Here is an 18,431-nt window from a genome sequence, read left to right on the forward strand (position 1 = left end):
AAAAACACAAAGAGGATGGGAGGGGGGAGAAAAGATGGAGATACACACTTACTATATGTTAGAAGAGATTGGAGATAAAGCAAGTACAAGACAGAAGACGGTTGAGAGTTTAGAGAACAGTGAGATGAGTGGAGGAAAAAGATTAAATGAATATATGAGAGCAGAAGAAGTGGGTGTAATTACTCTTAAGCGACTTGATACCCGAGAACCCTGAGGGCATCAGTAACTGGATTTGGAACATTACTGCTGCCGTCCTCTTCACACACACATCGCACACAAAATAATTGGCACCTTCCTATTGTGCCTAATTAGCAGTTGTGACTTTAAAATGACATTAGGGTAGTTAGTAATGGAGGATTTGCTCCAGCTATGCGGAGGGTGAGCCAAATGACACATTGCCATTACTGCAGACAAAAGTGATATTGTAGGATGATAGTAGTAATCATTTAGGAAGCTATGTTTAGAAACAAAAAGAAAAGGTGATGGTCTAATAAGGCCTTGAACCGTGGACCGATATTTTAAGTCTACCAGGGAGTTTTCCAGCCGGATCAGCTACCACTGCTCACATTTATTGACTTTTATGTGAAGTTTTCTTTAACGAAACTATTTTCCAAATGTTCAAAAACACATACTGTGAAAACAACAAAACACGCACACATACAAACACACAGTTTCTCACCAGGTCGACCCATGCCGATCTTCTCCAGGTCTTCGTTCTTGACGTAGTCAAAGTGCGACAGCCGCGTGACGTTAAGGTCATCTCGGATCCGCAGTAAGTACTGCTGCAGCTGCACCTCCATCAGCAGCTCCAGCAGCCATTCTGTGCCTTCCTCACACTGCATGCTACCGCCCAGTTTCTGCAAAACACACACAAAGAATACAGGGAACCGAATTCAATATTTAGTCAACAGTTTTCTCAATGCTTGGTCTCAAAGCTACAAAACACAGCAGGATAGAAAGTCACTGAGCAACAATCAAACCATTATTTTCTGGGAATAAAAGGAGATGAACTGAGCTCAGGTCTGTTGTGTGATCCCCAGTAATTGTTTACAACACACTGAAATGCTTGCTTAGACGCTTAGACTCAAAATACACACACACATATACACACATTCGGGCACACACACTTAAGCACTGCAGATTGGGTTGCCCAAATTTACATTCCATAAACAAAACAAGGACATGGATATAGCATTAGCTGCTTGTCAGTGGACCAAAAAACGGACAAATTTGACTTCGACAGTATCAAATAGACATTGATTACAGATCCTGTGTCATTGTAGTGTTAATATACCACACTGTCAGCTATTTGTTTTTTTCAGCATCAAAATAGATTAATAACTACTCTGGAAACAGAAGGTAGCAGTTTAGGCAGCTCGGCTCTAGACGTCGTGTTAACATCACATTCATACGACAGACAGAGATACATGAGATGGATGTTGCACATCTGGCGTCTATAAGTGTCAGTGAAGAGAAATGGGAGGCTCCTAAACAATCTGACCACAATATATATATATATACACACTGTAGTATGGCCCTCTATAACACACTGAGTGAGACATCAATCTTCAATGTCAAAACACAACACCACAGTTTAAAACATCGTCAATCACCGTCTACTTAAAGTGACAAGCTGAAACGAGCACAACACAAAGATGAAATTCATCTTAAATCCTGTTGTGCTTCTTCATAGGACTATAAATCACGATGATGGAATTAAATAGAGAGCAAAGGTGTGAAGAACTTTGAAGATGAACCACTACAAAAAGCTCATCTACTCCTGCATTACACTTGCTCACACTGGTCAGCAGTATTATTCCCCGTCTCAATGGGGAGGGGAGCCGACCTAATCTGCAGAGATTGACAGGGAAACCTTTCTGGTGGATGCGCTGGGTCGTAGGGGCACCTCCGCTGAGTAGTAATTGGACTCTGTGAACGAGGGACTTCCTGTGCTCGCTGAGCCAAGGTTACAAGGTCTAGAGGGACGTGTCGGAGGTCCCAGCTTCCCTGCTGTCATCTAAACTTCTTAATGGGCTGGGTTAGAGGTCACTTCCTATTGCTTAATGAATGTGACCTGAGGAGTTAAAGTATGTCTTCCTCACACAAGTATACATACCTAATGTTGGGCCATAACAGTTGGCATGATGTGACCATCCCCCAAAACACTGTAAAGATCCATCTACTGTGCCTTCATTTATTTAAATGGAAAGTGAGTGGTCCTGTCTTTTCCATGCATTTTTGATGCGAGGTCCGACTGAGACCGATCTGCTGGGAGGGCTCAATCCCCAATGGTTATGCCAGATGTCTGTATCCTGATACAAATTCATTGCAATGCGCATAAAAGTGGGACAGCTGATATCTCTTTAGCAATGTCCAAACATGCAGCTTTGGCTCTCTCGAGTCAGCGGGAGGCTCTGTCCCACTTTAACAGGTCAACAGAAAACTGTCTGTGAGAAATCCTCGGATTTATGTGAAGCAGGTACAACAAGTCTGTTATTAACTTATAACCCAATACAATACTATAACCTGCCAGATCCACTTTATAGAGATGCAGGCTACACTGAATGCCTGCAGTGCCTGTGGCTTTGGGATTAAGTGCAGCTGCAGTCATTTGAATCGGTCTCTCTCGCATCGTGCCTGACCCCCAACCCCGAGAAAGACGATACAGCGGTCTGTTTGGCTGCTCCACTACGGCGCTAAGCGTTGCCAAATGCTCTTCCACAACGTAGCATGTTTATTTGATCCACTGATCACGCTGTTAAGAGTTTAAAGCAAAAGCTTTCGCTGACATTTTTTTTTTATTTTTTTTTTTTTAAAGAACTTTTTTTGTTTGTATCCACAGAAGAAACATTTTTGATATAAAGCACAAAATATTCATTTATGGGGCATACACCATGACTATTAGCCGCTTTATCCTTCATCGCCCCCAGCAGTCAACATGGAAGTGTTATTTCACCGGACGGTGCCAAAGACGCAAGTCAGCTTCCTCTTGGGCCTCTTTCCACGACAGTGTCATATTTGAGGCACGAGGGGTCAAAATCAAGGTGCTTAAGCCCTCGTGTCATATTTCTCTGTCAACTTGCTAACCAATTCACAAAACACATTAAACAGGATACCACGTTTTACACTTTCAAAAACAGGTGCAGCACAGAAATCACTTTCACTTATAGAGGTGGTCATACGTTGTCACCAACTCACACTATCCGCTAACAGTTTGGGAGGAAAAAAAACAGCAAGTATGAAACAGAGAGGGGAGAGAGGGATGTAGGAATTCAGATGCAGAGGAACAACATGATGTCCCTGCTGAGAAACGCCTCTGGCCTGAACTCATTCCTCATGGTAGTGGAGAAATGCTCTCTCTCACACACACACACACACACACACACACACACACACACACACACACACACACACACACACACACACACACACACACACACACACACACACACACACACACACACACACACACACACACACACACACACACACACACACACACACACACCCTGGCCAAAGCCATGTCCTGTATCAGATCTGCGCTAACATCCTGCTGCAATAACAACAACCCTCCCAGAGGACGCCTCAGTCCAGCTGGAGAGTTCACACACACACACACACACACACACACACACACACACACACACACCACTGACCCCCACCATATTTATGATACAAACGCTATATTCAAACATCTGGGTAGACCACATGATCCTGACTATAGTTACCAATATCCACATCATCTTTCCAAATAATAAAATCCCTGAGTGGACCAGGGAGCGCAGACATCAGACAGACACCATGACTTACTCGATATACGTGAAAGTGTGCCAGGAAGGGGAACGACTTTTTCAGCTTGTCAAAGCGCCGCATCCTGAATTCCTTCGTCTGGATGAGTGTAGGTGTAAAACAAAGTGTGTGTGTGTGTGCGTTTGAATGGCCGGAGGTGGCTGCTCGTCTCTTAAACCACTACCAGACCCAACAGTCCTCCCGGTTTGACGGCCCCAGTCTCTGAGGGAATTCTAAGTAGCGCACGCGCTCCTCAGATCCGGACCCGCGGCTCCAAACATGAGAGGGGGGAGAACAACTTCCTAAGATCCTGTACGCAAATCTGCCACATTCCATGGCGGGGCAATCATCCAGTAAGCCCCTTCTTTAGCTTCAGCTCCCACCACAAGGCAAAGAGGCATCCATGTAGCACTTCAGTGTGCCAAGAGCATACGCTGAAAAGGCTGTAGAGCGATTAAGAGCTGCTGTTTGTAGCTGGGCTCTCAGCTTTGCCCTGTGCCCACTCCAGCCATGTGTCCTCCTCAGACAGCAGTGGGCCACTGATCCAAACTTGCAGAACTTCACAAATAAGTCACTCCTCCTTCCTCCCTTCCTTTTACTCCCTCTCTCTCTCTCTCACACACACTCTCTTCCTCTCGCTCTCTGTCTTTGCGCGTGCAGATACTGTCTGTTTGCGTTTCCATCCCTCTATCGAGCGTGGGGCTAAAAATAGGAGCGACTTTTTCCCCGATTCAATTGCTCGTCAGTCAGGCAGGCAACATGGACGTGAGAGCCACAGCGAGTGACTGTCTCCGGTTTCCGATTTTAAAGGTGAAACAAGATGCGTGTCTGGTTGGTGTCAGAGAACAGTCCCGTGTGCTTGTGCTGTACGTTTACATCATCTTATTCCTCCGATTTGATCTTCACTCTGTTGTCGTCTCTTCCCTTCTTCCCCCAAGTACCCCTACCTCTTCCTGCAATACGTCTCCCTGCTCTCATCCTATCTTTCCGCCCCCCCCCCCCCCCTTCCCTTCCCTCCTGCAGTCAGTCAGACGGTCCGTGCAGCGCAGAGCAGTGCGTGGTGCAGAGGACAGAGGCTTCATGGTATTCAGCCCGGAGGAGCATTTGATCCAGGGCCAAAGGGTCACATTCAACTGCGGAATGGACAGCGTGTTTCCTGTGATGCAACCTCCCCAAACACACACACACACACACACACACACACACACACACGACCAACCACTTCTTCCCCTTCTCGATCCCTTCTCATATCTCTGCCTGTTAATCTTAAAATTCACCGCAGTGGAGAAGTTTGACCTTTGGAGTTCTCTGAATTGTCACTGAAATCATAGTCTTGAGTAGACTTGTGATACTCTTGTGGTTTACACACAGGTGGATTTGTGCAGATTGTATCACATATCATACTGAGCTTATTTAGCATTAGTTACTGGATCTTCCTGACTGCCTGCTCACAACTGTAAACTTGAAAGTACGTACGTGTCATTTTAACCCTAAAAAGCATGTTTGCTTGCAAACCATTACGGCACAGGAGCAGCAGACTGAAACCACTTATCTGCTGCATAAACAACCACACATCGACAACTCTAAATCATTCTGCAATAGTACAAACAGAGGAGCCTATTGACTGGTGAAGTCACAGATGCAGCAGATGTCTGTCAGAGGGGGTGAAGTTTTGCACCTGAAAAAGTGATCCGTTGCATTTTGAAAAGTCAGCTTTTTAAAAACCAACACGGCTCAGTTCAATAAATACCGATTATCTTAACAAGACCTGCCCAGGACACCTAACGTCAGTCAGCTCCCCGTCAGTCGTCTCAGTGGCGTCTATTCTCTCTTTTACCACTGCGGCATAGAAGTCCTAACCTCACCCTTCTTCTCCCTCACTCCTTCATTAATCCCCTCTCCTTCACTCTGCTCCCCTCCCTCCCTCCCCTGGGTCTAGCCAACCCGTTGCATTTTCTTCTTTATTTGGTGCTGCCTTTTATTTCCCGACTCTAATCCTTCAAAAATGTTATCTCCCCCCCCCCCCCCCCTGCTGACTATAAACAAACCCTTACCAGCTGCTTTTCATACCCTCAGTAGCAGCAAGCCCCCTCTCATTCCGTCTCTTGCCAGACACGATTTAGCTTTTGCTTTTCTAACATGTTTTTTGTTCTCTCTGCTCATTGTTGGTCTTTGTCCTTTTGCTAGTTAATCAACCTTTTCAGCATTTGAGTGGGCCTCTTGCTTTTGGCTTTGGATATTTCTCTGCTGCCTCTCTCTCATTCACCGCCACTCTCCTCTGCTTTTAATTAGGAAGCTTTGTCTTTACTGGAGGGAGGAAGGGAGCCGAGCAGACGGTAGAGTAATGAAAGGCAAGGAAAGAGAAAACAACAACAATGTGGTGATATTATCATTAAACGTCTGGCTTTAATTGAAGACAGGACAGCAGACATATCTCAAGAGGATGTGGTATTGTGTACGGTTTTGTTTATAAATACACTGTGTTGGTTGGTGTCTCCATTCACAAGAAGAACAGCAGTATTGTGTTTGTTATCTGATTCACTGTGAAACAAGCTGAGGGAAGGCCATTCAGAAAAGAGCTTCGGTGCGCATTAATATTCGTGTCTAGTATATATACTACCTATGAAAAAAACATTGTATACATTTGATCTAGTTGTCTAAATCACATAGATTCACTCATCTCTTTTTACCTAGCTCATAGTGTTCTAAACTTTGGATGTCAAGTGACAAAATACATTATTTATGTGCATGGGCTAGGTCATTGTGCACCTGTGTAACACTCCGTATGTGAACAACTACATACAACACGTGACCAAATTAGTTATTTGGCTGCGCTCGTTTTATTTGGCTGTCTTGTATTTATCGCTCCAAAGTTCTGACAGACAGAAGGTCTATTGACAGACGTGTCAGATCGTTGTTGGTTCTTTCACTGGATTGTATTTAACAATCAAATCAAGCTTCTAAATCAAACCCGGCAAGTTCTCCGTGCCCAAAGAAAGGGCGGTGCGGTTAGACCACAGACACCCTCATCACACATACTGCTACAGAGCTCCAACACTCCCTCACATACAGGACAGCTTGTTGCAGTTCCGGGAAGCCTCCTAAATGTCCACGGCCCCTTGAGTGCCTTTTATTTTTCATGCGCTTTTCAGAAATGTTTTCGGAGTAATAGCTGAGGGAGCCAGTTGGCTCCAAAGTCCAATATTTTAAGAGTTTAGGTGCGGATGCCTCGTGGACTCACAGTCACTCAGACGCAGCGGTGATGTCACAGTAAAGTCAACTAAATTGCTATGACAAATAGGAAAATGACTACACATGACTATGAAACAGACGAAATAGCCCACATTCCTTCAATCAGCAGCTGGACAAAAAGCCTGTAACTGACTCTTGAACTGCAGCACTTTAAAAAATGAACACAAGTGAAAACAAACCTTTTCTGGAAAGAACATGTTAGTGACATGTGGGATGTATGTTGAGAGCTGAATGTGTGACAGTGTTGTGAATGTGAATTTAAATCAGTGGAAGGAATGTGCCACGGCGCCGTCAGCTGCCTCCTCACTAAGGAGATTTGACCAACACGATTAATGGTCGGTCAGTCGACCTGCAGCTCCACTTTGACTCCACTAGGTGGCACCGATCTTGTGATGTATGCAGTCGGGTGGATAGGTGATCTTGGGTCACTTTATGCCGATAGTCTGCAGTGAAACTCACTCACTGTGAAGGCCCAGTCACACAGATTGTATCGTATATAATACTGAATTTATTTAGCATTAGTTACGAGACCTTCCTAAATGCCTTAGTTTCTGTCCAGTGTGTTCCAACACTTAAGTCAGAGAACAATAAGCACACCTGCCATACAGGCGAGTACAGTAATAAAGAGAAAGATTTAAAAAATAGAAGTAAAAAGAAGTGGCATATCAATAATAAAATAAGTCACATATCAAGCCTCTACTGCACTTTACAAAGCCATTTTACCCTCTTATGAGGTTAATGCAGTCTCTCAGTTATTATAAACACAATATCCTGGTTTATTCCCGTAGAAGCTCTTATGCCCGTTCTGAGACATCTGGATATGCTCGCTGGAGTACTGAGTAGAAATCAGGAAACTGACATGTAAACACCTTATCCAGGTTTCTCTGAGTCATCAACTCCAGTTACATAGTAGTTAATCATTAAAACAAAAACATGATAGTATATTATTTAATGATGACCAATGCACATGAATAAAGAGCAATGATGAAAATGAAACCACCAGAAACATGATGCTGTTGATGATGTTAACAGAGACATGATCAAAACCAGGATGAGACTCAGACCTGGTCTACTAATGTGCACGTAAATGTGCTTGTTGTTCATGCCTCTAACTTAAGATGTGGACTTCAGGTCATACAAAGCTAGAAAGAGCTGCATTATTGAATGTTGTTCATTCTGTAAACAGGACATCTGTTGCATCCTGGGAGAGGGATCCCTCCTCTGTTGCTCTCCCTAAGGTTTCGTACTTTTTTCTCCTGTTAGGGGGGGGGGGGTTCCTGTACCGATGCGAGGATGTCATGTGTGTACAGATTGAGGCAAATTTGTGCTTTGAGCTTTTGGGCTATACAAAATAAATTGAATTATTTTGCCCTGTTAATTGTTAAATAAGTGGTTTGTTTCTCACGGACATTGAAATTTGGGTAATTAACAATCTTCAGTTGTGCCCGACTTGTTTGGTCCCTCACACTAACAATGAAGCAGCTACAGCAGCCTCTCCAGCTGCTACTATCTGGCCTCCATCTCTCTCTTTCCATCTCGTTCATGCGTGTACGCACACACACACACACACACACACACACACACACACACACACACACACACACACACGGTAGTATGACTCAAAGGCTGTTCAACTCGAATATGAAATGATGCAAAGGCCAAGTTAAACGCCTGACCGTGACTGTAATATCAAATTAGAGGCTTGCTGGCTAATAAGATTATGAAGAACAAAGCGCTGTGTGAGGTCTGCATTATGTCCGAGTACTACAACACGCACAGACACACACACACACACACACACACATATTAAGCTTGATTCTGTAATATGATGCTCACTCTACACGGACACAGGCATGCACTCACATTGGCTGGATTCACACTGACGTACAGTGTTGGGAATAAAGACAGCTTAATGGATACGGGTGGACACGCTGTCAGTGCATTTCTCAAATAAGTCGCAACCTTTTGGTGGCAAAACATCAATCTGCGGTTTTGGTGGTGGGTGCCAAAAACCGGCAGAGCAGAGGGAAGAAGTAGTAGAACAAACAACAGTAATCCCTCTTACAACTGAGCAAGCAAAATAAACACACGCACACACACACACACACACACACAGACGACGCCTGTGACGGAGGTCTGCATGCACAGACAGACAGAGATACGTCATTCCTGATCTCACAGATAGTAACCCTTTTTTTAAAGTCTGGCTTTTTTACGTTCTCCTTTAATCCCTTCATCGTCCACAGCACCTCATCATCCACAGTCAGGAGAGGAGAGAAGGTGTTTGGTGATGGGTGTCAATGTTGAGAAGAACTAACTGTGGGAATGAAAAAGGTTTTGGATACAAACGGACTGCCGTCCAGGCGAACACCGAACATATGTAGCTTGGCCCTGATTTGCATAATGCCAGACTACCACAACAACCCCCACTAATACTTCCTAACGTCGCCTCCACCCTCACAATACACCCACCCTAAGCAATCTCTACTTTGATCCCCTAAAGCTGGTTAAGAGGGGAAAGGAGAGAAATGTTGGTCAAAGATGGTTGACCTCAAACAGACACAGTCAACAGCATGTGAACCAAATATGGGGAATATTTATCATTCCCATCTACAAAAATACAGTCGATGCTCAACAACCTAGTTCTGGTTGAAGCTCACTAATCCCCTTAAAAAGCATATCAGAACTAGCTTTGTATTACACATAAAAGGACTGCTGGAGTAAAACAATGTGTTTATTTAGAGCAAAGCTAAGCTCCCTCCATTCTCTCCATTTCTTCTCTTTCTCTGCGGCTCGTATGCATGTGGTGTTCAAAGAGAGTGCCTTGCCACTGCAGCCGGCGTTGTTACTGATAGCATACTTTGGCTGAAACAAATCTCTAGATGAGCCAACCGAGGCCGAGCCACGCTGCCCACCGTCCAGCTGTCTTTTGTACAGCGTTCTCCAACTCTTTCTTCGTGTGGGTAAAGATTTAAAAGGTTATGTCAGCTTTTGGTTTCTTCCAGGATCGAAAGTCTAATTTATTCCCACTTTCTCTGTTTGCTGAGATCCAGGTTGCTCACAAATACAGTTCACTCACAACTCAAAACAACAGCATGGCTGTTATAGGCTACTATCTCTGAATGGATCACATTACATTATGGGGCAGGCTGCTCCTCCCAACACATGTAGGTCTATACCTCATTTTCGTTCTCATTTGGAGCCAATAAACACATTACTTTCTTTATATTTACTGAGGTATATGCTGTGGTATAAACACAGGGTTTGGCCTTGAGTGATGGTGAGAAGTCCTGTGTGTAGTGAGTGTGAGTATGTGGTGGTGGAGGAGAGTGACTGGACCATACGAGTGTTAAAGAGCTGGTTCTACACACTATTTAGGTCTTTTTCAAAGCAGTTTTACTATTGTCATGGTAAGAAAAGCACAGGTGTTACTAAAAACATTAACAATGGGTCTGTTCTATATAAGTGTATAAGCCATTACACCACAATAAATACACAAACTGACCTTAAAAAAAACACACACTCAATGTTGTGAAAATCCCTGATGTCACACAAAAAAAAGGAGCCTGCGAATGTGTGTAATGACTCAAACACACACACACACACACACACACACACACACACACACACACACACACACACACACACACACACACACACACACACACACACACACACACACACACACACACACACACACACACACACACACACACACACACACACACACACGCACTTTCACTTGCCCTCAAAAGGATCCAAAATACCTGCTGAAATTGCTCGTTCACCGCCATGTTTGTCTAAAGCTATGTGGCAGGATCACTACCACAATGAAGGAAACTGTAGAGGTCTACCTCTTCGTCATCTCTGGGCAGGCGTTGGTAGTCAGACTCCGACGTGTCCTGCAGTCTCTGGTAGTCTGCCGTCTCCCCCATGGTGGGGCTCCCGCGACCCGTCCGCTACCTGCCCCCCCGGGCTACGTGTCCTCAAAATCCTCAGACAGCCACCGGTCCAGTCAGTGGGCAACCCACTCACTTAGTCAGTCAGTCGGTCAGTCAGCCCGCTTTGAGGTCTTCTGCGCTGTCATTAGGAACACAAGTACAGTAATCTGCATGTCAATCACAGTACAGCACTTCATTAGTTCAGATAACCGAGCACAATATTTGACCAAATGTGCTGCTGCTGTATACCTCCAATACTCTTCCTCATTTAGGTTGAGTCAGCTTTCCTTAAAAAATGGCCGGACAATGACTTCCCCATGTCCACACAGTGATGACACGGCCGTGGTCGCCGACTGACCAACCTGTAAAAGGTGTTTATCTTCATGGGAATAACGTTTAGGAACGCATTCCTCTGGCAAGCTGCAGGCAGTAATGAACGTAGTCTCTATTTTCTGGTTGTTGTGGGCAGGCAGCGGTTCTTCCTCTTCTGAAGAAAAACAGAAGACAATCCGCTTCCTTAAAAGACAGTACAGTTTGTCCTCTTCCGCAGCCAGTGGCTTAAATCTTCAAGAGAGCATCCGAGGTGTTTCACTGATTGCTCCAGATTAATTCACTGGTCGCTGTTGTCCTCCTGGAGAAGGAAATCCCACGTGTGGATGCTGCTGCAGTCAGAATGGAGCATTGGGATGATGCAGCCGAGGTGTGGCACTGGAGGTGACAAATCCAGCAGGTTCTATTTCTGTATTCCCATCTCACGCCACAGTAACAACCTCTGTCTACTTCGCTCTCCACCTTGATCATCTCTGCTGTCTCTCTCTCTCTCTCGCTCTCTCTCTCTCCCTGCTTTAGTGCTGACGCGTGCTCTTCATATCCAGCTATGTCCCTCTCGGTCTCTATTTCTGTGCCCCAGGCATCAGACCGGCCAGCTTAACTCCTCTCATTCATCCCCAGCAGTGAAGGGGAGAGATCATACAGAAGCTGTTTACCATTTTTCACCTGTTCATCCTTCCTTTGTGTGCTGCTTCCCCCCCCCCTACACACACACACACACACACACACACACACACACGCACACACAGATCTTGAGCAGCTGTCCAATCGAACTGGCAGCTCAGCTCTGACGACCACGGCTAAAGTCTGGGAGGATTTTTTTTTATGCTGCTTTGTCCTAAATGGACTTCCTGATTGCTCGGTCGATGCCTAATCCTTCGCTGTTGTTGTTATTGTTGTTGTTTGCCTCCTCTCTTCATTTCAGTCCTTCACCCTCTAACCCGCTTTCCACACCCCTCCACTTGATTTTTTTTTTTTCCATATCAGCCTCAGCTGAATGAGTTGGTGAGTGGTCGCCTTTTCTATTACCGTGGCAACATTAACCAATCACACCTCCTCCCTGCTCTCCTGTATCCTGTAGTCACGGCGATCCAGTGAGCAGTGGTCCTGATAGAAGCAGCCAATGACGGCGAGGCAGGCTGACGGGGGAGGGAGGGGGAGGAGAGATGATGGAGAGAGGCGGCGGAGCCCTAATGAGGAGAGTTAATCCTCCCTCTGAGAGGAAGAAAAACACGGCCATGCTGCTTTCTGCGAGTGTGTGTACGTGTGTGTGTGTTATAAAAGCACCTCTCCAGTATAGACAGGGTATCCAGGCCATCTGGATCCTTCCTGAGTGGACATCTGGATGCAGGGTAAAATAGAATAAAAGGTGTGTGTGTCTGTGTGTGTGTGTGTGTGTGTGTGTGTGTGTGTACGCCTCCTGGTCTTTCCCAGGGAGTAGTGTGACTAGCAACATTGCAGTCCAAGCACTGATGCCATTGAGCAAATCTGTAACACATCTAAATGACTCATACGTCTTCCACCCTTTCGTCCATGTCTTTAGCCTTCCCTCTTTCCATCCTAAACACTTTCTGTTTCCCGTTACGTCCTCTCATCTCATTTGTGCCTGTCCACTCATTCTCCACCATCCTTTTATTCTCCCCCTCTCTCTCTCCCTTCCCTCTCCCTCTCCCTCTCCCTCTCTGACTTCATTCCAGCCCTGTTGATGTCCTCAGGCCGCTTTTTTCGCAGCCCACTGAGCTACATTCGCTCTCACTCCTCCGCTATGACTCTGCTCCTCTGGGGGCCGGTTGTCACGCGATATCGCACAGTAAATACACAAATGTGCACGCACCTCCATCAAAAGGCACGTACACACACACACACACACACACACACAACACACATCACTGAACAAATATTTAAACTCAGAAACACCTGCATGCATGCAGACACAATACACAGCAACACAGCGGCCTGTATTTCTGTATTTACCACTGGACATAATGCTGATTTTATCAATACATTGAGGACACTGCCAGCATTTCCTGTCTTACACTCCCATTCAGTCACAACACACTCATCACACTTGCATGTCTAAGTCCAGCAGGTTAACAGACAGTCTCACTGCCAATGAGAGCTGGCATCCCACATAGGATCAAGTAGGGCCGAACAATTAATAGAAAATTAATCACAATAGCGTTGTTGAATTTGCACAATTAAAGGAACATGATTGCCTGCGATATTGCCGTTTAAAATGTGTGCTTCGCTCATAGAAAGCTCTGCCGCATATCAAATTAAGTGCTGCCTAAACTGACAGGCAGCCACCAGCCGGCAATTATTTGGGCTTCACTTTTGAGGAGCCGCTGCGCGTGCACCCTACAGTAGCAGCCTGTGAGGAACCGAGTCCAGAGCAGAAGAGAAATATACCGTGTATTACTATTTGCCCATCTGTTCAGAGAGCAGGCGCGTCTAGTTTCAACTTAGTGGGTCAGGAATCATCTCTCTGGTGCAAAAAATAATACTAATTGCAATTTCAGTTTTCTTTCCCCCAATATTGTGCACCCCTCATTTTTTCATTAGCAAGAATATAGTACAACATGGAAGGGTAAGCATGTACAGGAGTAGACATCTGTACAATATAAGACAATACAACATTGACCTGAGTTTTTGATATGGTGACAGAGAGTTGATTTGGACACTTAAACAGTCTGTGCAGAGTTATATATATATACTATACTGTACTATAGCCTAACCTCAATACTGAACATAGTCACACAAAAACAATCCAACACTACCGTATTAAATATGACATGCAGAAGTCAGAGGAGCAAAGTTACCCAGAGACAGATAGTAAGTAGAGCAGTAGGGGAGAGACAGAGCGGGGACATCCTGGCCGATTGAGGCCATGACAAATGGAGCAGGGCTGAGCTGTGGAGTCATGTGGGGTTACTTTAGCACGCTCCATTACAGACTGTGTGGTGGTTTGGTACAACTAGAGGGCAAGGCTGAGTAGTATAAAAATAATCACGTACAATGTTTTTTTTCTTACAATTTTCCATTGCAAAATTATTTTTTTAAAGTATGTAAAGGCAAAAGAAGACAATAAGTATGTCAACATGGTCCGGACATAAAATGTGTATTTGTATGTCATTATCTTGATCTTCAAAAGTATTTATTTTTCAGTAGTGAGCAAATTACAGACATGCTGAGTACCAACATAAATGTGCAATTATTCTTTTAATCCATTTTTTTTAATCTATTCTATATGGACCTTTATGGCCTCTCTGCTTCCACTGAACGCCACATTTCACAAACTCTCCACCAGTATTCTGTAAAACCCCTTCAATGACCAAACGCTGGGGCTTCAACCTCGACAGCTTCATCAGTCAGCCATCTTGCGTCAGGGGGAAGGTAAAGCGGAGCCTGTTAAAACATGTGAACGCCTTCTCTGTCCCCGTGATGGAGAGCAAAGAGAAGCAGAGCAGACATGCTGTGGGCGTAACGGTACGATGTTCCCAGTTCAATCATCGCAGGCCGCTTCAACCCTCGCTTTATGTGACCGTTTAGAGTCTTAAAGACTAAAGGGACTGAGACTCCTGGGTCCCTCCTGCTTCTTTACGACTGTTGGTGGGTAGACTGCAGGCTCTGGGGGCAGCACTAAGCTTTTGAACAGGAGCTCACAGGGTGGAAATATAATCAGGGTAGGAACTGGACAGTACAGCCTGAAAGGTTATGGAGTATTGTGTGTGTGTGTGTGTGTGTGTGTGTGTGTGTGTGTGTGTGTGTGTGTGTGTGTGTGTGTGTGTGTGTGTGTGTGTGTCACACCATCGTGGAAAGTAGAGCATATTCTTTGAAACCTCTTTGACAATGTTACCATATCACTATATGATATATAATGATTAGACGATTCTAGGACTCATGCAATCTATTGAAGATTTTCTTCAATTAGCTAAATAATCCTTTATTTAAACCTGTAATTTCCAAAAGAAAACCATAAAAAAATTATGTGACAGAAAGAGTTATGATATGTACTGTTTTTAAAAGGAGAAAATCAAAGTAACTTAAAATTTGACTATATTAAAAAAATATATATAATCACACAAAACATACCGAATGTTCAAAAACGGTTGATGTCATTTAGGGCCCTGATTGCAGTTAAATCTCCTGTGCTTCCACTTTGTATACAAAATCTTGTAATTTCGCCAAATAATGTTTCTACTGGTAAAGAAAAACTGTCCTAAACAAAGAATCACAAAGAGCCATTCGGTGGAAAAATTCATTAAAAGTCTCTTTGTTTCCTGAGCAAGCTGAACTTAAAGGTAACAGACCTGTTTCAGATGAATCCTTTTGACAAATTTCAGCCCCCGGCACCTAAAAGCACCTAATGTAGATTAAATATTTCTTCTTCTAGGTCATGGTAGCAACACCCACCCACAACGTCTGATCTCTTATTGACTTAGGAGATGACTTCACCTCAGTCAGGGCCACACATGCTACCAGATGATTCACTACTCTACGATATGAAAAGAAACGTTACGTATTGACCGATGACTCTGCTGCTGTGCTGAAGTCGGTGCTCCTGGGAAATGTTGACACAGTAAAAAACGTCATCGGCCAGTGAGGAAGCTAATGAAGCTGTGGTCAGGGTGTGGACTGTGAAGAAATGGTGCGGTAGTTGCGTCAGTGGTTTTGTTCCGCTTATTGTCAACTTCATCTCCAAAACAACACCAGAGGGCTGAATCCTAACTGTTGATCCACGTGCTGTCAGTCGAAACTAAATGTCTTTTCTCTCCCTAAATCACCACCATATGCTGAAAAACTTTAATAAGATTTTCATGTACAAATGTGATGTGGCTGAACACACTGTAAATCAGAAAATCTTCATTTTCCTGAGTATATAAACTATGTCTGCAACCATCAAGATTACTTATTTTGCTGAAACATCTAGTCGATTGGTCAACTGACAGAAAATGTTGATGTTTAACGGATCTTGTCGGTAATTTATCAAGCTCAAAACAAACATTTCAGCTTCTCAAGTGTGAGGATTTGCAGCTTTCCTTGGTTTGTATCAATGTAAATTGTATACTTTCGATTGGTTGGACAAAAGATAGCCTACTGTATCAAAGACGTCATGTTGGGCTCTGGAAAATTGTGACACATTTTTCAAGAATAAAAAAATAAATAAATAAAAAATCAACCTGATCATCGATAGCCATCGCTGATTTCACTGTCAATAAATTGTCAGTTAGTGTTTCCATTTTTCAATTAATCTAGTCGTAAATTATCACAAGATTCCCATCAAGACTTCCCAGAATCCAAGATGGCATCTTCAAATTACACTGGACCAACAGCTCAAAACGCTTAATGTTTGATTCAACTTGTTATAGAACAGAGAAAAGCATCAAATCCTCGCAGTGGAGAAGTTAGGAACAATGTTCTTCTTGAAAAATGCTTACAAATGTAATCAGTTCAAAAAAAAAATGTTGACAATTATTTATACAATTGGGTTGCTACATTGAACATTCCAGGCTACTTTATGTTATCCATTCACAACAAAAGATAACAATCCATACATGTTTTATCCATGCATGTATTCATTTAATTGTGATTAAGTGTAATTGACTGTGACTGCGTTGGGAACAGGATGAGCAGAAAGACAAATTGCCCTACTTTATGTGGAGTCATAAAAAGTATCGCATTCTGAATTTGTATCGTCAGCTTTTTATCAGGTGTAAAAAAAGACCACGTACAGCTTCAAAGCGGTAAGTCCAGAACTGTAAACCTAATGAGGTTGAAAGATGGCTCGCCCCCAACCCAGCAGGCCCAGTTGGGACCAATCATGGGTGGGCACAGAGTCAAAAAGTCAAACGCCATAATTACTTCCGCCCACTGTAGAACACACAATGTTTCATACCGAGTTGTTGTGAGGAGAGTTATTACCCTCAACAAAGCCTCTCTCATCACCCCTTTCCCAGAAAGATTTCCACTTCGGCTGAATCAGAGGCGGACAGGAACGCGGAGCAAATCCACTGTGGACAGAGGTGTGTGTGAGAGGGATGAAGGTGAGAATGCATGCGTGTCTTTGTGTGAACGTGACAGATAGATAGACCTCCATGCTATATAATCCTCAGCTCTCATGCCGTCTTTCTAGGAAGTGTCAAAAGGGGCACGCGAGGGTGTGTGTGTGTGTGTGTGTGTGGTGTTTGCTTTCCCCCCTGTCCCTCCAGGCTAAACAGGTGGGATTTAAGAGGGTGATCTAAAGCCTGCAGGGGGCAACACCGGGCCATAAAGGGAAGCAGAGGACAGGATTAGGGGGACGGGAGGCCGGGACGAGGGTCCCACTGTCTCACATAATCTGTCAGTGCGTTGGTGCCAAGGTCACAGGTGATGAGGTATGCAAATCATCAGAAGCTAAAGCTCTCTGGGCTTCACTGCCATCTGGTTGCCTGGTCATGCATGTGTGTGTGTGTGTGTGTGTGTGTGTGACATTGAAGTGACACTGAGCATACTGACTCATTCACACCCTCAGCTCACAAGCCAACCCTGCTGTCCTGGAATCAAGGCACAGATATGATTCCTTGAATATAAACTGTGTACTATGATCTACAGCTGGGAAACATTATAATATCAATCAGGACTGTAATCTAATTGAATATGAACTAACTAATTAAGTTTAGTCCGTTTTAAAGCAGAGCATTTCATTGCATTAAATATCACTTTTATACTAAGATTTTGCAAAGATTTACCAAGATATATATAAAATATAAATCCGAGACCAAAAAAATACTCAACCATTCAACCATGTTGTCCAGCCCTACTACCATGTGATTCACCCTCCACAATTTAAAACTGCAATTAACCTGAGCTGAAGAGGTGTTGTCCTAATGAGCGCAGCATATTGTCAGACTCAATGCAAACTCTTCCCACCTGTAACATACTGAACAGGGAAAAAGCGATTCCATCCGGCTAAATGAGCAAAGTTCACAGCCACAGTTGTCAATCTGTGCAGTTGTGTGAATAATGTGTTTGTGATGTACTCGCTGCTGTTTTCATTTCTCCATCTGGCCACATGGAGGCAGCCTGAGGCAGAGAGAAGAACACGTTGGAAAAGCAGTCGTCATTCATGTTTATGAGGCA

The 18,431-nt window shown here is 44.1% G+C and overlaps 1 protein-coding gene across 15 annotated transcripts in view; it reads right to left on the minus strand.

Annotated features, from left to right (window-relative positions):
• LOC142956663 (activated CDC42 kinase 1-like) overlaps window positions 1-18,431 on the minus strand; it is a 48,882-nt gene that overhangs the window by 17,297 nt on the left and 13,154 nt on the right. For 12 of the 15 annotated variants that reach the window (XM_076098354.1, XM_076098356.1, XM_076098355.1 and 9 more), the window contains 2 exons: window positions 10,896-11,121; window positions 680-857 (listed from right to left, as the gene is read on the minus strand). In XM_076098354.1, the coding sequence (XP_075954469.1) occupies window positions 680-857; window positions 10,896-10,976 (259 nt within the window). In that variant the 5' untranslated portion in view covers window positions 10,977-11,121. Of the gene's footprint in view, window positions 1-679; window positions 858-10,895; window positions 11,122-18,431 lie in introns of those variants that run through there. The other 3 variants (XM_076098360.1, XM_076098363.1, XM_076098364.1) reach the window with 3 other exon arrangements.

The sequence above is a fragment of the Anarhichas minor genome, unplaced genomic scaffold, assembly GCF_050575085.1.
Source record: "Anarhichas minor isolate MPS153535 unplaced genomic scaffold, ASM5057508v1 ptg000024l, whole genome shotgun sequence".
In the NCBI taxonomy this organism is placed as follows: Eukaryota; Metazoa; Chordata; class Actinopteri; order Perciformes; family Anarhichadidae; genus Anarhichas; species Anarhichas minor.